The sequence below is a fragment of the Notolabrus celidotus genome, chromosome 6 (genome assembly GCF_009762535.1).
Source record: "Notolabrus celidotus isolate fNotCel1 chromosome 6, fNotCel1.pri, whole genome shotgun sequence".
In the NCBI taxonomy this organism is placed as follows: domain Eukaryota; kingdom Metazoa; phylum Chordata; class Actinopteri; order Labriformes; family Labridae; genus Notolabrus; species Notolabrus celidotus.
In genome coordinates this window covers 24,025,796-24,051,340 of record NC_048277.1, presented here as the reverse complement: position 1 = coordinate 24,051,340, position 25,545 = coordinate 24,025,796, and the positions used below count along the sequence as shown (strand labels likewise).

Genomic DNA, 25,545 nt, shown 5'->3' with positions numbered 1-25,545 from the left:
ACAACAGCAGCGACAACTGCAGAAAGTCCCGCAACAACAGCAGCAGTCACAGAACAGACCACCACCACAACCACAACCACTGAGAACCCCCCAACTGAATCAACAACTATCGCACAGGGTCCCACAACAACTGCTGCAGGAAAACCTACTTCTACTGTTGCTCAAACCACAGAGAAAAAACCAGCAGCGACAACTGCAGAAAGTCCCGCAACAACAGCAGCAGTCACAGAACAGACCACCACCACAACCACAACCACTGAGAACCCCCCAACTGAATCAACAACTATCGCACAGGGTCCCACAACAACTGCTGCAGGAAAACCTACTTCTACTGTTGCTCAAACCACAGAGAAAAAACCAGCAGCGACAACTGCAGAAAGTCCCGCAACAACAGCAGCAGTCACAGAACAGACCACCACCACAACCACAACCACTGAGAACCCCCCAACTGAATCAACAACTATCGCACAGGGTCCCACAACAACAGCTGCAGGAAAACTTACTTCTACTGTTGCCCAAACAACAGAGAAAAAAACAGCAGCAACAACAGCAGAAAATCCCACAACAACAGCAGCGGTCACTGAAAAATCCACCACAACAGAGAGTGGACAGACCAGTACCCCGGCAACTACAGAAAAGCCTGTTGCCACAACAGCACAGAAATCAACAACACCCACAGAACAGCCCACCACAACCACAATAACAACAACGATCCCAGAAGGTCCCACCACAGCAGTCACAAAAAAGCCCACAACCACAACTACGTCCACTGAGATACCACCGACTGAATCAACAACTATCTCACAGGGTCCCACCACAACAAATGAAGGAACACCTACTTCTACTGTTGCTCAAACCACAGAGAAAACAACAGCAGCGACAACTGCAGAAAGTCCCGCAACAACAGCAGCAGTCACAGAACAGACCACCACCACAACCACAACCACAACCACAACCACTGAGAACCCCCCAACTGAATCAACAACTATCGCACAGGGTCCCACAACAACTGCTGCAGGAAAACCTACTTCTACAGTTGCTCAAACCACAGAGAAAAAACCAGCAGCGACAACTGCAAAAAGTCCCTCAACAACAGCAGCGGTCACTGAAAAATCCACCACAACAGAGGGTGGACAGACCAGTACTCAGGCAACTACAGAAAAGCCAGTTGCCACAACAGCACAAAAATCAGCAACACCCACAGAACAGCCCACCACAACCACAATAACAACAACGATCCCAGAAGGGCCCACCACAGCAGTCACAAAAAAGCCCACAACTTCAACTACAACCACTGGGAACCCCCCAACTGAATCAACAACTATCGCACAGGGTCCCACAACAACTGCTGCAGGAAAACCTACTTCTACTGTTGCTCAAACCACAGAGAAAAAACCAGCAGCGACAACTGCAGAAAGTCCCGCAACAACAGCAGCAGTCACAGAACAGACCACCACCACAACCACAACCACTGAGAACCCCCCAACTGAATCAACAACTATCGCACAGGGTCCCACAACAACTGCTGCAGGAAAACCTACTTCTACAGTTGCTCAAACCAGAGAGAAAAAAACAGCAGCAACAACAGCAGAAAATCCCACAACAACAGCAGTGTTCACAGAAAAATCCACCACAACAGAGAGTGGACAGACCAGTACTCAGGCAACTACAGAAAAGCCTGTTGCCACAACTACACAAAAATCCACAACACCCACAGAACAGTCTACCACAACCACTACAAAGACTGAGGAACCCACCACAACAGCCCCAGAAAAGACTACTGCCGCCACAACCACAGGGAAACTTACCACATCACCAGAAGGCTGCTTGAAGTGCTCTTGGTCAGGCTGGTCCAACAATATGTACCCTGTTGTTGGTCCAGAAGGTGGTGATAAGGAACCTATTGAAAGTATTGCCAATTTAGATTTAAGTAGTTGCCTTGAACCACTGGAAATAGAGTGTAGAGCAGAACAAAATAAGAATGCATCGTTGAATGAACTTGGTCAAACGGTGACATGTAATACAATAGTTGGACTAGAGTGTAATAACAGAGAGCAAATTCCCCCCAGTTGTTATGATTATGAAATACGGGTCAAATGTTGCATCAACAGTTGTGCTGCTCCAACCACACAAAAATCCACGACAGCCACAGAACGGCCCACCACAACCACAATAACAACAACGATCCCAGAAGGTCCCACCACAGCAGTCACAAAAAAGCCCACAACCACAACTACGTCCACTGAGATACCCCCGACTGAATCAACAACTATCTCACAGGGTCCCACCACAACAAATGCAGGAACACCTACTTCTACTGTTGCTGAAACCACAGAGAAAACAACAGCAGCGACAACTGCAAAAAGTCCTGCAACAACAGCATCGGTCACAGAACAGCCCACCACCACAACTACAACCACTGAGATAGTCCCGACTGAATCAACAACTATCTCACAGGGTCCCACAACAACAGCTGCAGGACAACCTACTTCTACTGTTGCTCAAACCACAGAGAAAAAAACAGCAGCAACAACTGCAGAAAATCCCACAACAACAGCAGCGGTCACTGAAAAATCCACCACAACAAAGAGTGGACAGACCAGTACCTCGGCAACTACAGAAAAGCCTGTTGCCACAACAGCACAGAAATCAACAACACCCACAGAACAGCCCACCACAACCACAACAACAACAACGATCCCAGAAGGTCCCACCACAGCAGTCACAAAAAAGCCCACAACCACAACTACGTCCACTGAGATACCCCCGACTGAATCAACAACTATCTCACAGGGTCCCACCACAACAAATGCAGGAACACCTACTTCTACTGTTGCTCAAACCACAGAGAAAACAACAGCAGCGACAACTGCAAAAAGTCCTGCAACAACAGCATCGGTCACAGAACAGCCCACCACCACAACTACAACCACTGAGATAGTCCCGACTGAATCAACAACTATCTCACAGGGTCCCACAACAACAGCTGCAGGACAACCTACTTCTACTGTTGCTCAAACCACAGAGAAAAAAACAGCAGCAACAACTGCAGAAAATCCCACAACAACAACAGCAGTCACAGAAAAATCAACCACAACAGAGAGTGGACAAACCAGTACCCCGGCAACTACAGAAAAGCCAGTTGCCACAACAGCACAAAAATCAACAACACCCACAGAACAGCCCACCACAACCACAACCACAATAACAACAACGATCCCAGAAGGTCCCACCACAGCAGTCACAGAACAGCCCACCACCAAAACTACAACCACTGAGATACCCCCGACTGAATCAACAACTATCTCACAGGGTCCCACCACAACAAATGCAGGAACACCTACTTCTACTGTTGCTCAAACCACAGAGAAAACAACAGCAGCGACAACTGCAGAAAGTCCTGCAACAACAGCATCGGTCACAGAACAGCCCACCACCACAACTACAACCACTGAGACAGTCCCGACTGAATCAACAACTATCTCACAGGGTCCCACCACAACAGCTGCAGGACAACCTACTTCTACTGTTGCTCAAACCACAGAGAAAACAACAGCAGCGACAACTGCAGAAAGTCCCGCAACAACAGCATCGGTCACAGAACAGCCCACCACCACAACTACAACCACTGAGATAGTCCCGACTGAATCAACAACTATCTCACAGGGTCCCACAACAACAGCTGCAGGAGAAGCTACTTCTACCGTTGCTCAAACCACAGATAAAAACACAGCAGCAACAACTGCAGAAAGTCCCACAACAACAACAGCAGTCACAGAAAAATCCACCACAACAGAGAGTGGACAAACCAGTACCCCGGCAACTACAGAAAAGCCAGTTGCCACAACAGCACAAAAATCAACAACACCCACAGAACAGCCCACCACAACCACAATAACAACAACGATCCCAGAAGGTCCCACCACAGCAGTCACAGAACAGCCCACCACCAAAACTACAACCACTGAGAACCCCCCAACTGAATCAACAACTATCGCACAGGGTCCGACAACAACAGCTGCAGGAAAACCTACTTCTACTGTTGCTCAAACCACAGAGAAAAAAACAGCAGCGACAACTGCAAAAAGTCCTGGAACAACAGCAGCAGTCACAGAAAAATCCAGCACAAATACAGCGGAAGTGGTTACAAATACAGTGGTTACAACAGTAAAATCAACAGGAAAGCTTGTTGCCACAACAGCACAAAAATCAACAACACCCACAGAACAGCCCACCACAACCACAATAACAACAACGATCCCAGAAGGTCCCACCACAGCAGTCACAGAACAGCCCACCACCACAACTACAACCACTTATATACCCCAGACTGAATCAACAACTATCGCACAAGGTCCCACAACAACAGCTGCAGGAACACCTACTTCTACTGTTGCTCAAACCACAGAGAAAAAAACAGCAGCAACAACTGCAGAAAATCCCACAACAACAGCAGCGGTCACTGAAAAATCCACCACAACAGAGAGTGGACAGACCAGTACCCCGGCAACTACAGAAAAGCCAGTTGCCACAACAGCACAGAAATCAACAACACCCACAGAACATCCCACCACAACCACAATAACAACAACGATCCCAGAAGGGCCCACCACAGCAGTCACAAAAAAGCCCACCACCACAACTACAACCACTGAGATAGTACCGACTGAATCAACAACTATCTCACAGGGTCCCACAACAACAGCTGCAGGAAAACCTACTTCTACTGTTGCTGAAACCACAGAGAAAAAAACAGCAGCAACAACTGCAGAAAATCCCGCAACAACAGCAGGGGTTACAGAACAGACCACCACCACAACTACAACCACTAAGACAGTCCCGACTGAATTAACAACTATCTCACAGGGTCCTACAACAACAGCTGCAGGAAAACCTACTTCTACTGTTGCTGAAACCACAGAGAAAAAAACAGCAGCAACAACTGCAGAAAATCCCACAACAACAGCAGCAGTCACAGAAAAATCCACCACAACAGAGAGTGGACAGACCAGTACCCCGGCAACTACAGAAAAGCCAGTATCCACAACAGCACAAAAATCCACAACACCCACAGAACAGCCCACCACAACCACAATAACAACAACGATCCAAGAAGGTCCCACAACAGCAGTCACAAAAAAGCCCACAATATCAACTACAACCACTGAGATACCCCCGACTGAATCAACAACTATCTCACAGGGTCCAACAACAACAGCTGCAGGAAAACCTACTTCTATTGTTGCTCAAACCACAGAGAAAAAAACAGCAGCGACAACTGCAAAAAGTCCCTCAACAACAGCAGCAGTCACAGAACAGCCCACAACCTCAACTACAACCACTGAGATACCCCCGACTGAATCAACAACTATCTCACAGGGTCCCACAACAACAGCTGCAGGAACACCTACTTCTACTGTTGCTCAAACCACAGAGAAAACAACAGCAGCAACAACTGCAGAAAATCCCACAACAACAGCAGCAGTCACAGAAAAATCCACCATAACACAAGGTGGACAGACCAGTACCCTGGCAACTACAGAAAAGCCAGTATCCACAACAGCACAAAAATCCACAACACCCACAGAACATCCCACCACAACCACAATAACAACAACGATCCCAGAAGGTCCCACCACAGCAGTCACAAAAAAGCCCACAATATCAACTACAACCACTGAGATACCCCCGACTGAATCAACAACTATCTCACAGGGTCCAACAACAACAGCTGCAGGAAAACCTACTTCTACTGTTGCTCAAACCACAGAGAAAAAAACAGCAGCGACAACTGCAAAAAGTCCCTCAACAACAGCAGCAGTCACAGAACAGCCCACCACCACAACTACAACCACTGAGACAGTCCTGACTGAATCAACAACTATCTCACAGGGTCCCACAACAACAGCTGCAGGAACACCTACTTCTACTGTTGCTCAAACCACAGAGAAAACAACAGCAGCATCAACTGCAGAAAATCCCACAACAACAGCAGCAGTCACAGAAAAATCCACCATAACACAAGGTGGACAGACCAGTACCCTGGCAACTACAGAAAAGCCAGTATCCACAACAGCACAAAAATCCACAACACCCACAGAACATCCCACCACAACCACAATAACAACAACGATCCCAGAAGGTCCCACCACAGCAGTCACTAAAAAGCCCACCACCACAACTACAACCACTGAGATAGTCCCGACTGAATCAACAACTATCTCACAGGGTCCCACAACAACAGCTGCAGGAACACCTACTTCTACTGTTGCTCAAACCACAGAGAAAAAAACAGCAGCAACAACTGCAGAAAATCCCACAACAACAGCAGCAGTCACAGAAAAATCCACCACAACAGAGAGTGGACAGACCAGTACCCCGGCAACTACAGAAAAGCCAGTATCCACAACAGGACAAAAATCCACAACACCCACGGAACAGCCCACCACAACCACAATAACAACAACGATCCCAGAAGGTCCCACAACAGCAGTCACAAAAAAGCCCACAATCTCAACTACAACCACTGAGATAACCCCGACTGAATCAACAACTATCTCACAGGGTCCCACAACAACAGCTGCAGGAAAACCTACTTCTACTGTTGCTCAAACCACAGAGAAAAAAACAGCAGCAACAACTGCAGAAAATCCCACAACAACAGCAGCGGTCACAGAAAAATCCACCACAACAGAGAGTGGACAGACCAGTACCCTGGCAACTACAGAAAAGCCAGTATCCACAACAGGACAAAAATCAACAACACCCACAGAACAGCCCACCACAACCACAATAACAACAACGATCCAAGAAGGTCCCACAACAGCAGTCACAAAAAAGCCCACAACCTCAACTACAACCACTGAGATACCCCCGACTGAATCAACAACTATCTCACAGGGTCCAACAACAACAGCTGCAGGAAAACCTACTTCTATTGTTGCTCAAACCACAGAGAAAAAAACAGCAGCGACAACTGCAAAAAGTCCCTCAACAACAGCAGCAGTCACAGAACAGCCCACAACCTCAACTACAACCACTGAGATACCCCCGACTGAATCAACAACTATCTCACAGGGTCCCACAACAACAGCTGCAGGAACACCTATTTCTACTGTTGCTCAAACCACAGAGAAAACAACAGCAGCAACAACTGCAGAAAATCCCACAACAACAGCAGCAGTCACAGAAAAATCCACCATAACACAAGGTGGACAGACCAGTACCCTGGCAACTACAGAAAAGCCAGTATCCACAACAGCACAAAAATCCACAACACCCACAGAACATCCCACCACAACCACAATAACAACAACGATCCCAGAAGGTCCCACCACAGCAGTCACAAAAAAGCCCACAATATCAACTACAACCACTGAGATACCCCCGACTGAATCAACAACTATCTCACAGGGTCCAACAACAACAGCTGCAGGAAAACCTACTTCTACTGTTGCTCAAACCACAGAGAAAAAAACAGCAGTGACAACTGCAAAAAGTCCCTCAACAACAGCAGCAGTCACAGAACAGCCCACCACCACAACTACAACCACTGAGACAGCCCCGACTGAATCAACAACTATCTCACAGGGTCCCACAACAACAGCTGCAGGAACACCTACTTCTACTGTTGCTCAAACCACAGAGAAAACAACAGCAGCAACAACTGCAGAAAATCCCACAACAACAGCAGCAGTCACAGAAAAATCCACCATAACACAAGGTGGACAGACCAGTACCTCGGCAACTACAGAAAAGCCAGTATCCACAACAGCACAAAAATCCACAACACCCACAGAACATCCCACCACAACCACAATAACAACAACGATCCCAGAAGGTCCCACCACAGCAGTCACTAAAAAGCCCACCACCACAACTACAACCACTGAGATAGTCCCGACTGAATCAACAACTATCTCACAGGGTCCCACAACAACAGCTGCAGGAACACCTACTTCTACTGTTGCTCAAACCACAGAGAAAAAAACAGCAGCAACAACTGCAGAAAATCCCACAACAACAGCAGCAGTCACAGAAAAATCCACCACAACAGAGAGTGGACAGACCAGTACCCCGGCAACTACAGAAAAGCCAGTATCCACAACAGGACAAAAATCCACAACACCCACGGAACAGCCCACCACAACCACAATAACAACAACGATCCCAGAAGGTCCCACAACAGCAGTCACAAAAAAGCCCACAATCTCAACTACAACCACTGAGATAACCCCGACTGAATCAACAACTATCTCACAGGGTCCCACAACAACAGCTGCAGGAAAACCTACTTCTACTGTTGCTCAAACCACAGAGAAAAAAACAGCAGCAACAACTGCAGAAAATCCCACAACAACAGCAGCGGTCACAGAAAAATCCACCACAACAGAGAGTGAACAGACCAGTACCCCGGCAACTACAGAAAAGCCTGTTGCCACAACAGAAAAGTCAACTCCTCAGGTTTCAACAACTTCATGTTCCTGCAAATACAGGGATAACGTTTTCTCTCCTGGTAAGCATGGATAACTCTCAGATTTCTTTCAAATAATTAAATTAATTTTTAATGCAATACTATTTTGTCTTAGTAATCAGCTTAAAATACCAGAATATAAATTGCCTTCTTATCGCTGATTCCTGAGTTCTTTCTAAGATGATTAAATTAATCTTTGAATTGAGATTATCAACCATATTGAACAATCTGAGTTGGCTTTCCATTTTTTTTAATTTGTAGTCATTAGGAAAATAAATTCCAACAACACAATTGGCTTCTTCTTTTTCACTTAAGACATTTCCATCTTTGCCGAGCTGTGAATCAAAGTTTCTGGTCATAGTCGCGCACAATACAGTGATAGTTACCACTTTTCTTCTGGTGCTGTGGCCAAAAAATGTTGCCAAGAGTTATGAATTTATCAGATAATTTTAGGATAACATGAACTCCATGTAGATATTTTCCCATAAATGTGCGTATGTGTTTCAACATTTTTGTGATAAAACTTGTTCTCACATAAGTTTCATTAATTGTATCTGTCACTCAGATTTTTATCTTGTTTTGCCAACTAATTACTGTGACCTGACTGCCCTGGTTTTGTCCTGATAAAGGAACCGTCATGTATAATGAAACTGATGGACAAGGCTGGTGTTACACTTCATATTGCAATTCGACGTGCAATGTTGTGAAGCTTCTCAGACCGTGCCACTCTACTACCCCACTACCTACCACCACCACCACCATCATCACAACCACAAGCTCTGGAATTACAACACAAAGTAGCCTAACATCTGCTGGTGCACTTCTTAACACCTCTCTTAAGGGAAATCCCTGTATCAAACATTTTTTGTTCACTTTGTTTCATGTAATGTTTCACTCAAACACTGGAAACATCTCTTTTTTAAATCAACAGAATGTGACAGGAGCTGTTCATTGCCAACAGAGAAGTGCCAATTGGGATACGAGTTGGAAGTAAAAAATGAAACTTGTTGCCCCTCTTTCCAGTGTGGTAAGCATTGCATTTGAATTTCAGTCACTGTGAATGTTGTGTGAAGGACTTAGAACTGAACTATAACTGACTCTTAAATGTCATGTCATTTTTATTTTAATCTAGTTCCCAAAAACGTCTGCGTCTTCAATGATAATGAGTACAAGGTAAGAAGTGATAGACCTGCTAACTAATGTGTAACCTAAACTCTGCAATTTTGAGCAAACCATGAGTTGCCTTAAGCGGCAGGTTTGGACGTATTCAAATATATCTGACTTTTCTTTTGCTTCCTCAGTCTGGTATGACTTTCTCCAATGGCCCATGTGAAACATGCACCTGTACAGACTCCAAGGACCCACTCACCATGCTGAACACCTATGAGTGTATTTCGAAGTCTTGTTTATTCGAGTGTCCAGAGGTACTTTTGCATATAATATTAAGGGTGGAGTAGTTTTTAATGACGTTATTTGAGAGAATTCTCAGCAATCTCCAAGGAGTTTACTGCTGATCTGCTGACCAGGAGCAGGAGCATGAAATGGTTTTTCACGTGTAGCTGATGATATGTTTGACGAAGTAAATGTTGGGAATGCAGGTGTTGACTTTTGACACCATTGTTCTAAGTTAAACATGATAGAATATTATGTTGTCTTTTTCACTGACCCATCTCATGTATTGTATCTACAGATGCAAATGTTTTTGCTTCCTTTTCTCAGGCCTGAGACATTTGTTCTAAAATTCAAGCCTACAGTATTAGTGAATGTACAGTGTTGACTACATTTCTACTGAAGATGGTCCACTATTAATTTACTCCATCTCCAAAAAATAATGCTTTATACCAAAAAGCTCTGTTTTAAATCCAAATTCTAAAAAAAAAATTAACCTCAATTTTTCTGGCAGTAGATTTGAACCTTTACACGTTAAAGGGTAAAAGTATTCTGTAAATCAAAATAATTTGAATACTATGTGTAAAGTTGGTTGTTTGAATTTGCAGTATATCTTGATTTTTGCTGTTTTTCAGGGACATGAGTTGGAAACCAAACCTGGGGATTGTTGTCCAATATGTAAAAAGACAAGCTGTGTGTTAGATGTCCCTGGCTTACCTTCTCCAATTATTATTGAAGTAAGCACAATGCTATGGAAACACATTCATAATCAGTGTCTGTTACCTTAAAATGTGGTATTGGTGAGAAATGTTTGTGTTCACATATTGACATACTTCCCTCTTCTGACAGCCCTCTAAGTCTTGGTCACCACCAAATGACAACTGCACAAAGTATGAGTGCACAAAGGTGAAGGATGACTTCAGGACCTCTGAGAAACAAGTCTCATGTCCTGCCTTTAATCCAGAGAACTGCGTACCTGTGAGTAAAACCCAACCATAAAAAGAGCAAAAATCACCTGTTTAGGAGTTCAGAGCTTGTAAACAATTCTGAGCTGATACTGACTTTTCTTAACATCTACTTTGCATCCAAGCTGTGTCTCAAATTGTTTCAAGACTCAAAATGTCCACCTGCTCCATGTAAATGAAAAGAACGGGACAAGTATAGCAGTTTCTGTTGACACAAAGTATAATCATTCCATCATTTCTATTGTTAATATTTACAGGGTACTGAACAAACTGACAAGAATGGTTGTTGCAGAACTTGTAAGTATGAGTTGTTAAAATAAGTTTTGTTAGAAAGCCACACTTCTTCACCTGCGGTGTCTCAGGGAGAGATACCGCAGGTCTGTAGCCAATGCCTAATCTGGAACCAGTTCTTTGTGTTATGACCACCTGAGAAATGTCCCTAAACAAGAAAAAAACAGTTCCAGAGTACTGAGTACTCCTTACTGGACTAGAAGGAGTCTAGGAGTCTGTTGGGCCCTCCATGCTGTTGGGTCCAACAGTTAGCCCTCCATGCTAGCTAACATACACAGAAATTATGTATGATAACAATTTGTCAGATTAAGTAAATACTCGTGGTCTATTTACGCAAATACCTGTGGTAGACCAAAACCAATAATCAGAATAGAATTCATCTTTGACAATTCAAAGGCTAAAAATGCACATGCTACATGCTGTTCATGTGTATATCTGTGCGGTGTCCTTGAGTGCCGAGAAAGGCGCCTTTAAATAGAATGTATTATTATTATTATTATTATTATTATTATTATTATTATTATTATTATTATGTGTGTTTCACAGGTACCCCTCGTCAAGACTGTTTAATGCGGAAGAACTCTACTCACCTACAGTTGAAGGACTGCAAGTCGGTTGATCTGGTGGAAATCACATCATGTGCTGGATCCTGTGGAGAATCATCTTCAGTGTGAGTACCTGAGGGACAAACAGTAGAAACTATCTTCCATGCACAGTTTTCATGTAAAGTAGCATTTAAGATGAACCTTCTTTAGACATTGAACAGCTCGTGATCCTGTCTGAAACCATCTCTCTTTACAGGTACTCTGCTGAGAGCAACAGCATGGTGCATACATGCTCCTGTTGTCGAGAAATGTCTACCACCACAAAGGAAGTGGAGATGACCTGTGCTGATGGTAGCACTGTCATGCACTCCTACATTTCAGTAGAAAAGTGCAGTTGCCAGGTCACTGAATGTCCTCAAAACAACAAAGGCTAAACGCTTTAGAGGACAACATTAAAGGATGAGCTTTAAAGGAAAATCTGACCAATATTCTTCATCAACTTAACATTTTTTCTTAAAAACCTGTAAGAGAATCAAGTGACATATATGGAGTCTGAAATGTATAACACCTTGATGTTTGCTCTTTACACCCTGACAACACTTGTCATCACTATCTTATTGTTGTCAGCAGAGCAGGTGGATATGATGCCCCATGATGACAGCACACATTTCTGTCATGGTTTCTCTGTTAGGTTTTAGGGAGTGTACCTTTTTTCAAACTTTATGGTATATTCATTCTTTGTGGGTGTTTCTTTCTTTTACTTGAACTGACTTGAGAATTAAAATACACATGTGAGGCTTCAGATATACAGTGTAGCAGTTGTTGTCAAAGACCATATTTCACAAGTTATTAATTGTATTTAAAAGAATGTCAACAATATCAAAGCTATCTCTGATGAACATCTGATTTGTGAAACTTCTGTATTTCTGAACATTAACAGTGTCATTAAACTCAGGTTTTTTGATCAGCATTCTTCTTTGTTTTCTTGACCTTTTAGCTATTTCTAATGTGAAGTGTGTTTGAAGCACAAGCATTTTTATTAAATGCTTTGTTTTATATTATACATCCCACATCTAATGTGTCATTATTTGCCAAGGAGTCACAAAGTCAGATTCAGATTCAGATTCAGAGAACTTTATTAATCCCAATTTGGTTTGCAGTGTACCAGCTTGTCAATAAACAACACAAACACTATCAAACAGACAAACAACACTCAACAGTCAACATGTCAGTGACAACAACAGTGCAAGATGGGGCTTGTGATAAAGAGTAAAATAATTTTAAAATAGACTCAAATAACTTTTCTTTAAAAACACAGTAGCCAGGAATAAATACATACACAACTTCATTCAACATTCAGAAGTCTGATTGCAGAAGGAATAAAATATTTTTTGTATCTGTTAGTTTTTCTGTGAGGAGTGAGACAGCGCCACCCTGAGGGCATTAAAGAGAACTCCTTGGCGAGGATGTGTCCAGGTTGGCTAATTATCCCTCTGGCCTTATTAGTGATGCGGTTCCTCCAACGGGAACCCAGATCCTGCTGCTGTATGCCGATAATTTTGGAACAGACTTCAACAATGCTGTTCAGACTATTATTGTCTTTCAAAGAGAGACCATGAAACCAGCAGATAAGTCATTTTAATTGCAAACACTGAGTCTAAGTCCACTTCCAATAATTAAACATCACTCTACTTGATTGAAAGCTATATTTCTAATATACAGAACCTGTGTTTTTGGAGTACATAACAAACACAAATTTGTATTCACCTGTTGTGTGAAGATTTCTCTTGTTTAAGGCAAAGCTACATCATAAAAACCTCATGGAAGAATGATCTATCTTTAACGCATTTTTTTTGACTAGTTTGAATTCACCAAGAAAGATTTATCTCCATTAACAAACAAATTAATTTGATAAAAACAACTTAATTCAAGATTACTAATTAACTAAAAGAATAAAAGAAACTTCATTTTGACAAAAAGTATATCCAAAAGGGTAGGCTACGGATCAGTTGGCACATGTATAAAGGAATATTGTGAATCTCAAATTTTCAAAGAAATTCATCCCAATAAAGGCTTTGCCAACCCCGACCAGTTATTTCCTGTAGTTGCAAATATGACAAATAATATAGACAGAAATCCAAAATCTCATCTTTCAGTTGTTAAGAAAACAACTTCTTTATCAACACTGGCTGAGTTTGAGTTGAGCAGCAGCCAGATGAAAGAAATAAGATACTCTCTGGCCATGTCCATAAGTGAGAGAGTGAGATTATTCTCAGCTGTGGAAATAAAGTTGACCTGATATTTCCAAATAACTAACACAGTGAGTAACAAATTAAGAAAGATCTGAAAGCAAGTCCTGCAAATTAAGGTGCATTGAAATAAATTTCGACACTTTGAAGGGATAATACAATTTCATTTTTATGATTTGATAAATGGTGGACCAAAGATATTTGAAACATATTGGTTTATCCCTATTTTTGGAAGATCAATTATTCAGTAATGGCAATGAAAGCTGTGTCACAGAAATCAGTTTGTGGTTACATCCATCCATTAGTATGCATGTGTTTGTGTGTATGTGTGCATGTACGAGTTCTGTGTTTTAGGGATGTGCAATGTTATAGTATTTCAGTGAGGAAGATATCATTTTTGTCTTTTTTTTTGCTTTTTCTTCTCTTTTTTCTTCTTTTTTTCTCCTTTTTCTTTTTCTTCTTCCTTTCTTTTACTCTTCTCTGCATATATATTTCTGGTTTGTGTCATGTTCGTCACAAACTGTCAAATATTAATGCAATTTATTCTTGCAGCAAAAGAAAAGAAAGAAAACATTTTTCTTCTGTGCTTGTGACTGTGTGCATGCGACCATCACCATCCCTCTTAGAACTCTGGCCTATCTTTATTGACAGCTAATATCATGTTCTGTAAAAGAGGGTGTGCACACCTAGGTGTGCCAAAAAATAAATAAAATTAAGAGAAAGTAAAGAAAGATTAAATAAGGATATACAAAGGGACAGGGAAAGAGAAGGAGAGAGAGACCTAAGACACTTAGATGGAGAGGGACCATCTCACCATGACGCCAAAAAAAACCTCCGTGCGGTGATACTAATGATTAAGCAACCCTTAGTGTCCACAATCATTACTGAAGCTTGGGTCTAAGAGGGTTGCCGCCGTGCTGTGTTCTATTTGTGTAACAAGACCACCACTGGTGCAGATGATACCACTTGGGTCAGATCAGCCGAGCGGTTCAGCCCAGCACCCGGGCCGCGAGAGCAGTCAGACCGAAGGACCCAACGCGCCACGGGAGACCCAGGCCAGGGGACAAGCCAAGGACCAAGACCAGAAGCAAACAGGTACCGCCGGAGCACCCAGTGCGACCCCCAGGTCACCCAGCAGGAGGAAGGGGGGGCGAGGGGGGAGAGATCCCGTAGCCCCCCCCCCCCAAGGAACACCCCCACAACACCGCCCCCACAGCCCCCCAAGACAGAGCCAAAGGAGCCACCAGGGCCGAGGGGGCCCAGCACCAGGAGCAGACAGCCAGGCAGGACCAGGACCAGAGCCCGCCAACCGGCGCGCCGGAGCTGGGGTCTGGCGCAGATCTCAGCATTTAATCCTTACACTTAAATCCGATTTCAATATTGAAGTAATCTTAAAAGCAGTAAATATTTTGCAAAAACTACATCAAGTAGTTCAATACTTTTTTAGTATTTTCTAGAATTGCAAAAGATCAAGACAAGATATTTGCTCAATGTTAACTTAACAAACATTCTTAAAAACTTCAGAAAACTTGATGGAATCTGGACTAAAAATTGACTCAATCCTGTGACTGTTACTCTGACTGAGCATATTTTAGTTACACAACAAAATGTTAAATTTATGGAAACAAAATGTAGTTCTATAAATAATTAAGGTAACAGGACCAAACACTGAGTGATCTAAGTTTCAATCACAATATAAGATAATGTATACAATATTTTCTATTAATATACAGTAAAAGACTTACTGGAGATCTTTCCTTGCCCTTCAGAAGACACAGATGATGAAACTTTCTACAGAAAACTGACCAGTGAACGTGCCAATTTTGGGAGGAGGAAAAACTGTTGCAAAAACAGGACTGAGTGAAATCATATATTAACAAAAATATGTTGTAATTTGTACGAAATAATAGTATTTAAACTAGAGATGGCATAGAACTAGAGATGACACAGGTGGCCTTGAAGTGCAATTCACAAAAGCAATTCAGAAAACACAACGGCAATTCAGAAAACACTATGGCAGTTCAGAAAACACTATGGCAGTTCAGAAAACACTATGGCAATTCAGATAACACACGGCAAATCAAAAAACACAACGGCAAATCAGAAAACACTACGGCAATTCAGAGACCACTACGGCAATTCAGAAAACACAACCGCAAATCAGAAAATGGCAAATCAGAAAACACTACGACATTAACCAAACTCATATTTGGAAAACATGTAAACCATATCCTTCCGGGTCACAGGATAGGACCAGTCCAATGAGCGACCAGTTATGTCCTCTGAGGGTACCTACTTCTTCCTGTTTGGTTAATGTCATAGTGTTTTCTGATTTGCCATTTTCTGATTTGCGGTTGTGTTTTCTGAATTTCCGTAATGTTTTCTGAATTGCCGTCGTGTTTTTCTGATTTGCCATTGTGTTTTTTGATTTGCCGTTGTGTTTTTTGATTTGCCGCTGTGTTTTCTGATTTGCCATAGTGTTTTCTGATTTGCCGTTGTGTTTTCTGAATTGCCGTTGTGTTTTCTGATTTGCCGTGTGATTTGCACTTCAGGGCCACCGTACCAATATAAAAAAAAAAAGAATTCTAAAGGTTTTTATTCACGATATTTCACGGTATAATAATAATAAATGCTGTTTTTATGTTTATACTTTTATGTGTATAAATGTTTATGTAAAATGTCCTGGGGAAAAGACTCCCACTGGGGGAGTGGTTACTCACTGTACACTCTGTTTATGTTATTGTTTTGGAGTACTCTATGTCTTTATCGTTTAACATGTTTTATTAATTCCATTTGCATTAATAGAAGTAGATTTAGAGCCGTGATATAATGTAATAATATATTCTGCATACTGCTTGTCTAGTTCAGCGATCTGGAACCATCGGTTTAATCGCAGTATCCACCCGGTCAGATTATAGAGTAACACAGATTGGCAGTCATGTCGGCGCTGAAGTCAGAACGTCTAATGTTAGACTAGTCAAGTTTCTGTTTGAAAGAACTTAATCTAAATTTTTGATGGTTAGAGTAAATAGAATTTGGAGTAATGTGTTGAAGAAAAGCGAGGTGTTCGTTTCAGTATCGATTTATTTTTAAGGTAAAGTAAGTTTATCACAGACTTCTCCCTCTTCTCCCTTTTCTCCTCTCAACACTTAACGTTAGCTAACGTAATGCAGGTTAGCTAAGTTGATGTAATAAAACTGTCAACACGACTGTGGTTTACCTTTGTTTGGTTGTATTCCCGAACAAAGCACGGAGGAGTTGTAGAAAGCATCACATTTCTCCTGGACGTTGTAGCTTGATCAGTTGACATAGTTAACGCTTGTGTCTCCTATGGTTTAACGCCTTAGTGTAACGTAAGGTTCTCTCTCTCTTCTTGTTAAAGTTAAAAATAATAATGTTAATTTTACAACAGAAAGTCGAGCAATTAATTATTTCTCTAATCACATCTTTAAATTATTTTATTGCAGAACACATTTCTTTCTCGTGTCCTTAGTTTTATCTTCAAGCCTGCATCATAACTGCTGTGCCTGGTTATCCAAAGTGTGATCAATGTCTGCTTTTGATGCTCTCCTAGTTGTTTGTTTGAGCCATGGCATCACTCTCAGAGGAGGTGCTGCTGGTGGTGAAAAAGGTTCGCCAGAGAAAGCAGGATGGCACACTTTATCTGATGGCTGAACGTATAGCCTGGAGCCCAGAGGGTAAAGACCGCTTCACAGTCAGCCACTTGTATGCAGATATTCGCTGTGAGTATTCAGTACCATCAAATAACAAGTAGTGGTCTATATATATAATGTTCAAGTCATACTCGTGTGTGGGTTTTTTCTTTCTTCCAGGTCAGAAGATAAGTCCAGATGGTAAAGCCAAAATTCAGCTCCAGCTGGTCCTTCACACCGGTGACAGTACCACATTCCACTTTGCCAATGATAGCACAGCACTGAAAGACAGAGAGGCTGCTAAAGAACTACTGCAGCAGCTACTGCCCAAGTTTAAAAAGAAAGCAAACAAGGAACTGGAAGAGAAAAACAGGTACGTCAACAGATGTTCCAACAAGATTTTACTTAAAGAGCAATAAAGGTCTAATAAAGCTTACAGGAGGAAACACAATAATCAATAGCTTACATGTTCTTCTTAGATTGCCATTGTGTCCTATAGTGTTGTAGTACTCAAGACCGGCTATTTAAGGTCTCAGACCGCTTATTTAAGGTCTCGGTCCTGTCTCGGACTCGAAAGCATTTTTTACTCGGCCTTGTCTCAGTCTCAGACTGGGCGGACTCCGTATTTTATATCAAGACCGGTCGAGACCACGACTTATGTGTCCCCTGTAATTACTGTATGACCTCCTACCTCTCCTGAGATCACAGGCAACAGGAGACACAGTTTTACCTCTAATCTAAAGCAAAAGTAAACTTACAATGACCAAACAAAACTTGAGGAGTCAAAAGAAAGGCAACAAAGACGAAAACAAACCTTGTTTGTTGCTGTTAATTGTATTTCGAGCAAACTTAAATAAAATAAACAAAAGTCTTGTATTTTGTTAACTCTCATGATGAATTTTCATTGATATATATGGTCTTGGTCTTGTCTCTGTCTTGCCCTGCCTTGGTCTTGGTCTTGACTCGGTCTCTGTCCCTAAATGTCTTGATCTTGTCTAGGTCTCGGTGCACTCTGGTCTCGGACATGTCTTGGTCTTGGTTTATGTGGTCTTCACTACAACACTAGTGTCCATAGCGCTAAGTCAACATGCAATTTAGCCACACCTTTGCACTATGTTCCTTTTATTGTCCAATATTTTATGTCGATTCCACAAAAATCATTCTGATTTATGTATTACTCAAATTTTACTAGAGCTGCATCAACTACTTGATACTTTTTCATCTGCTACATTTATACCCCTGTTGATGATTAAATTATCATATGAGATTGAAAAAAAAGTCCCAAGTGTCAGATTCCTGATCACCTATTGACAATGATATATGAATATTTCTGACTGTAGGATGCTTCAAGAAGACCCAGTGCTTTTTCAGTTATATAAAGATCTCGTGGTGAGCCAAGTGATCAGTGCTGATGAATTTCTGGGCCAACCGCTTCGGAGACTTAAACAACTCAGACCTCGCACCAAACAGCACCAAACAAGAAGTCGGTATATCTGGAGCCTTTTTTGGTGAGTACATCAAGTCTGGCAAATCAAGATTGTTCATTTTACAACAATCTAGCACTGATGGCTTTAGCACTAACACATTCTCATCAAAGGTAACAGACTCATTCTTCATGCTCTATAGGCAGACATCAGACCTCAGACCGATGGCTGCAATGGCTTGAGATATAATCTCACAGCTGACATCATTGAATCCATCTTCAGAACATACCCTGCAGGTAATCACAGCATGTAAAAGTTGGAGCTAGATTCAACAGTGATGATAGACCAGTAACTGTGCAACTGGTGTCACTTGATGAAATCCTAAAAGTTTGGACTTATTGTGCTTAAACCAACCTTTGTTCTATTTGCAGTGAAACAGAAGTATAGTGAAAATGTGCCTCATAATCTGACGGAGAAGGAGTTCTGGACTCGCTTTTGTCCAGTCCCATTATTTTCACCGAGACCGCATCAACACAGGAACACAGGATATTTTCTCAGAGTGTGCAAAGCAGGATGAAAAAGGTAGTGGTTGAAATACATTTTCAGCAAGGCCCTTCTACCTTTTTCACAACATGTATTATTTTCATAAATTGCAAATAAAACTGCTATGCCAAAACTCTGTTTTTATACACAAAAGCTGAAAATCTGTCTCATGCAGGCTTAAGGTCTATGGTGGTTCAAGGGGTAAAGAATCCTTTGGTCGACCTCCTGTCTTTAGAGGATAAAACACTGGATGAGGTAATAGTTAATGAGATTATCAGTCATTCACTACTCCACAAAAACACTGACTTTCCATTTCCTCTGAGTCCTTTCGCCTCCAGACCTGTTTTTTTATTTCTATTAAACAGGGTTATGGTATTGCGGACAACTCTCGCCACAACTTCCTCCGCCAACAGGTCGGTGAAGGAGGCAGCAATGCGGCTATTATAAAAAGGGGTTCAATCATCACAGTGCTATGGTGCTCGCAGCAGGCTCACGCAAGGGGTAAAAAAATGTCTCTCTGATCCTTTATCATCACTTGCCTTTGTTGGCTTTTGCTAACTGTGTCTTATACTAAAAGGGAAACGCCAACTGACCAAGCAAGTGAGACCGAGCAGTACAGACGGAAACTCGAGGGATTCTGACTTCTTTCAGCCTCCAGACAAAGAAGGTGAGATGATGGTGTCTTACCTTTGGCGAGAGTTTTTCTTTACTATAGAGTTCTCCTGTTACAGTATGAATAATGATTTCTGTCACTGTTTTAGGTGAAGTTACAAGAAGCCATTGAATATGAAGACCTGCAAAGGGAAAACAGACCAAAAACAGTTGCGTTAAACCTCAAAAAATCTGACAGGTATGTTAACTCCACATTGAGTTATATTTACTTACCTCTTCTATGTTACTTATGGGGTTTCCAAGTGCTGTCTTGAGCCATGACATCCTCAAATGTTGCTCTGCTTTAAAAACAGGTGAAAATGTGAATAGATCAATTAGTAACGCTTCATGTACATTAGTCTTTATTTAAAGGTACGATGTAAGGATAGACCAATTATCGACCGGGCGATTATCGGCGCCCATATTCGGCATTTTGACACATATCGGCATCTGCCTTGTTTTAAAATCCAACGGCCGATAAGAGATCAATTTAAAACTGAGTTATTTTGGCTCTGAAGCAGCTGCGCCGCTCTGTCTGCTGTCACTACACCATCTGATTGGTTACACGCAGAGCCACAGCATGGGCAACAGTCAATCAGCCAATGAGAAACTGCAGGGAGAAATGGAACGCAAGCTAGGCTACCGTTTCTGCAGACGGTGTCATTTCTTCCACGTGATTTAGCGAATTTTTAAAGATTCCATCCCGAGCACTCGCTTCTGTTCAGGTGTATGCTCCACTTGGATTTTTTCAGCACTTTAATTTGCCGCCAGAAAGACTGTTGGTTTTTGCACTATTTACGGCCAAAACACAGACATGCTCTTCTTCCTGCAGCAGTTAAAGCTCCAAATATCGGTTATTGGCCTCCTTGACTACAAATAATCTGTATGGGTATCAGCCCTGAAAAAAACATATCGGTCTATCTCTAGTACGATGTGTAGAAATGGAAATATTTAGTGATATCTAGCGATCAGACTCTATCTTAAAACGCTCCCCTGCTCATCCCTATGTCTGGGAAGCAACGGTGGCCTGCAAGGACAAGAAGCTCCACTGCACACTGCACACTGCACCCTTAAATTCTCACTACAGTCTTTTATGGTTTCATGTATGTGGTTTGCTTTTATGAAAACATGAAATAAAATGCTTCTCAAACTTGATGTTGTAGGTATGCTCACGGTCCTGTGCCACTTCAGTCCCAGCAGTATTCAACAAGCCAAGATATCATCAACTCTGTCAACTACATCCGGCACGAGATGGTCAACTACAAACCCAACCTCACTCAGGTATGATCATAAACATTCTCTCTTCCTCTATCGGATACAATGAAAATCCTATCACCACATTCGCTTGAACACACAGACTCTGCTTAGTTCAACATTAACTAACTTTATGAAGCTCGGTATCCAATAAAACTAAGACTGTAATCACTAGTCTACATTGAAACACCAAATTATGTATATGATTTAACTCAGGAAGATTTGATGATTGAACACATTTGTTATGGGTCAGAAGATTTAGATTATGTCAAAGTTGGGACACTGTGTGAAAAGTTATAGTTAAAACACTGTTATTGAATAGAAAATTATGCACAGAATTTATAACACATGTTAACATACAAAGATGTTATGATTTTATGAAAACATGCTCATTTTAAATTTGGAGCAAGCAACACATTTTAAAATAGTTTGAACAGGGACATGTTTACCTTTGTGTTGCATCACCTCTTCTTCTAACAACACTTTGGGAATCGAGGGAGACCAGTTTCTGGAGTTTGAAAGTGACAAGTGACATGCTCTCCTATTATTTACTGGTATAGGATTTCAGCTGCTTAACAGTACAGTGTCACCTTTGTCGTATCTTCATTTCATGATGTCCCAAATGTTTTATTGACAAGTGACAAGTCGGGACTGCAGGCTCGCCAGTGTAGCACCCAGACTCTTCTACTACTGAGCTATACTGTTGTAATGCATGATGAATGTGGTATTGCTTAAATATGCAAGATAATTTTCTGGCTGGCAGCATGTTGCTCCAAAACCTGTATTTATATTGTTCAGCATTAATGGTGCCTTCCCAGATGTGATGCGCATTTATGCATCCCCATACCATCATGGATGCTGGCGTTGACCTGTGCACTAATAGCCAGTCTCCCTCGTGTACCATTTCCCACAATGCACAGCCCAAATGTTCTGCTTTTTCTTTCTTCTTTTTTGACGGGAGGCACTTTGTGTTTAGGGTGCTGAGAAAATCATGAAATTCCATATAAACCACTTCTTAACTTTGTAAACTAATAAGTGAATGCTAAAGAAGCAGTTTCGCGATCAGCTTGGCCGTTGTTTACTTCCGCTTCCATAACCGGAAATCCAGTGACGTCTGGCCCAGTGTACTGCAACACAGATCCAACAGAACCACTCATACGACATACTACCTTCAAACACAGTATGCAGCACTTACTGCATTCTACATTTGTAGATAGTAGCAGCAGGCGGTTTTGGAAAACCGCCTGCTGCTGCTAATAACTTGCAAACCATCAAAACCTGTTTTATTAACGTATTACACTGCGTCCCAACTCTTGTGGAATTTGGGTTGTACTTGTTGTTGCAACAGAAATGATCCAGCATTTAAGGCCTCCTCAAATGTCAGGAGTATTCAGTTATTCCAAACTATGAATGATGCCTACAAACTTTGAATGCTCTGTGCAGGTGTTGTCCAGCACTGCTGCTACTTCTGCCATTGGCAGCACTTTCTCCTGGAGGCGTCCTGATGCAGGCAGGAGCACAACAAGCCATAAATCGTAAGTGTGTTGTGTAAAATCTGAACAGCACTACTAGTTCCTGTTGTAAACGTCTGTTGGCTTGAATGCATGTAGCAAAGGGATCCTTTATTTTATAGAACATGTAGACACTATCTTAAATTTTATGTGCAAGATTTCTGGATTGCTCAAGACAGGTGGGAAAGTAAGGTAGAAACCTCTACTCAACTGGTCACTCGTTAATTTACTCTCTTTGGTTTTCCTTTCAGAGATGGTACCTACTGATGTTCAAGGAGAGTTGAAGCATCTTTATGCAGCTGCTGGAGAGTTATTGAGACATTTCTGGACCTGTTTTCCTGTAAACACGCCGTTTTTAGAGGAGAAGGTGACTGATGTCCACTGCACTGAAGAAGGACACATTACTATTGTCTCAAGGATTTTGCCAAAAAAGAGAACCTTATCAATTTGGTCTTCTTGTACTTGCAGAATTACTTATATCAAAATCAAGCCACATGCATTTCGATGTGGTTTAAAAAAACATTCAATAAAATAATGAAGCCATTAATGGCTGAGGTTTTTTTTCATGAATAATAAAATGCATTGACACTTATACAGAACTCTTTCCCCTAAGTTTCTTCCTTTTCCTTCTTTCTTACACATTTTATTGATATTGATATTTATCCTAGCTTTATATCAACATTAGTGAAAACTTTTCTCATCTGTATAAATCAAGATTCAGCTTATATTAAGAATATCACTTAATCTCAATCTGTATTACCTACATTTTTTTTTTGATTTCTCTACTGACATTTCTTTGAATTTGTAATCAATATCTTATGTGATTTATTTAAGGTGATGAAGATGAAGTCAAACCGTGAGAGATTTCAGATGACCAAGCTTCGTCCTTTTCAGGAGAAGATTCAGCGTCAGTACTTAAGTACAAATGTAAGTCTCTTAAGCTGTTAATAATGACACTGGGGCTTATGCCATTTGGCACTTGTACTAAACCTCTTTGACAATCTCAGCTCACAGGCCATTTGGAGGAGATGCTGCAGACAGCCTACAACAAGTTCCACATCTGGCAAACCCGTCGCATGTGAGGAAACCCTGAAGTCTGACGATTTGTCAAAGACGAGGAAGACATTTAAGTATTTGGACACAGAGCCTGTGAATGCTCTCCGGACTGCTGTGTAGAGACCACAGCTGAAGAGTCATGGGTCAAAGTGGGCTAAATGTGGATATAGATGGATGCTGCTACATCCCCAACTGTTCAACAGAGACCTAGCTGCATCTCAGTCACAGATAACTGTAATTAGTTTATTTCTCATTTGTTTTCACTATGGTTGGGAGATGCTGCCGGTTAAATGGAACTTTTAAAGTGTTGTAATATGACCAAAATTCAGATGGAAGATCAGAAAAGATACTCAGGACAAGAGGATTTGATTTGATGCAACAGAGAGCTGCCAACATGCGTTTCAGTGTTCCACATTGAACAGGAAGAGCGCTTGGATTTACAAGGAGCCTCTTTTGAGCACTGGGTCCATTTGTGGAGCTAAGGGGAAGTGAATATAGCAATATTGTAAAGACATTTCACACTCGAGTGCATTAGTGTGTGTGGCTCTAATCACACTGTCACTGGTTTGTAATGTCTGCACCCTCTGTCTGCACTGAAGATAAAATGTTATTCTGACTTATAGTGAGAATTAAAGCTTTTGCTTATGTCTAATAAAACTTGAGTATTTCAGGATTTCAACCTACCTCAATTCGTGTGTTTTTTTAATACTAATACGTTTAGTAAATGCTCATATGTGTCATCGTTTTCAAAGCTGTTTTAAAGGAGATAGCAGTGGTGGACAAAGTACACGTCTTCATACTTAAGTCAAAGTATTGAAACTTCAGGTCAAATATACTCAGTACAAGTGAAAGTTGATCTGTCAGATTATTACTTGAGTTAAAGTACTGGAGCACTTGCTTTTAAAAATACTTAAGTATTCAAAGTACTTCTTAAAAAATCTCTAAACTTTGTATTTTCACAATACATAAGTGCAGTCAAGAATACATAGGAGTACATTCTGTTACATTATGTTTATTTAGAAAGCATGACTGGAAATCTCTAAAAACTATACCATGGAATAAAAAAAAGCAACTAAGTTACTCCAAGCACAGACAACTTAGTTTGAAATGTTTATCTGGAATTAAACAAATGTTATGTGGCTCAACACGTTTTCTCAGGTTTGACTGTGAATGTTTGTATGTTCGGGCAGAGTGGGAAACAGGGACAACATTTCAAACGATACGTATCATTCTTAATTTCAAAAACCTCTAACATGGGCTGAAGATATGTACATGGGTGCTCAGGTGTGAGATTTATAGCCATCATTACCACCTCTAAATGAACTGCCTGATCTGAGTGAAATTTGCTCTGTGTTTGCTCCACATTAGTGTCCCTGGAGACGCAACGATATACAGGTAGGGACTAAACCACTGAGACAAACAGAACTACACAAACACATTTTACTGTCTGAGGGATCAGATTTCAGAAAAGAGAAGGAAAATCATGAACTGACTTCAAAGCAAAAGTAGTGAGTAGAAATGTAGTGGAGTAAAAAGTTCAA

The 25,545-nt window shown here is 41.5% G+C and overlaps 2 protein-coding genes across 2 annotated transcripts; both read left to right on the top strand.

The window, feature by feature from the left end:
• The first annotated feature begins 8,165 nt into the window (after positions 1–8,165).
• LOC117814013 (intestinal mucin-like protein) lies at positions 8,166–12,633 on the top strand. The gene is made up of 10 exons (XM_034685118.1): positions 8,166–8,515; positions 9,103–9,270; positions 9,405–9,500; positions 9,606–9,646; positions 9,775–9,897; positions 10,498–10,599; positions 10,712–10,840; positions 11,085–11,124; positions 11,665–11,788; positions 11,920–12,633. Exons 2-10 carry the CDS (start codon positions 9,111–9,113, stop codon positions 12,095–12,097), a joined length of 993 nt encoding a protein of 330 aa, XP_034541009.1. The 5' UTR covers positions 8,166–8,515; positions 9,103–9,110; the 3' UTR covers positions 12,098–12,633.
• A 4,175-nt stretch (positions 12,634–16,808) lies between these two features.
• gtf2h1 (general transcription factor IIH, polypeptide 1) lies at positions 16,809–24,687 on the top strand. Its single transcript, XM_034685132.1, is given in 20 exon segments — positions 16,809–17,006; positions 17,487–17,655; positions 17,746–17,938; positions 18,906–18,981; positions 18,983–19,071; positions 19,191–19,285; positions 19,421–19,482; positions 19,484–19,571; positions 19,708–19,787; positions 19,898–19,984; positions 19,987–20,033; positions 20,110–20,140; positions 20,142–20,210; positions 20,294–20,382; positions 21,347–21,464; positions 22,881–22,913; positions 22,915–22,972; positions 23,200–23,315; positions 23,783–23,875; positions 23,956–24,687. Coding segments are annotated over 19 exon segments (1,653 nt in total). The 5' UTR covers positions 16,809–17,006; positions 17,487–17,501; the 3' UTR covers positions 24,031–24,687.
• Positions 24,688–25,545: the final 858 nt, after the last annotated feature.

Coding starts and splice junctions, on each gene's coding strand:
- LOC117814013 (XM_034685118.1), top strand. CDS start 9,111: ATGTATAATGAAACTGATGGACAAGGCTGGTGTTACACTTCATATTGC. Junction 9,271..9,404: donor CTCTGGAATTACAACACAAA/GTAGCCTAACAT, acceptor TTAAATCAACAG/AATGTGACAGGAGCTGTTCA. Junction 11,125..11,664: donor GAATGGTTGTTGCAGAACTT/GTAAGTATGAGT, acceptor TGTGTTTCACAG/GTACCCCTCGTCAAGACTGT.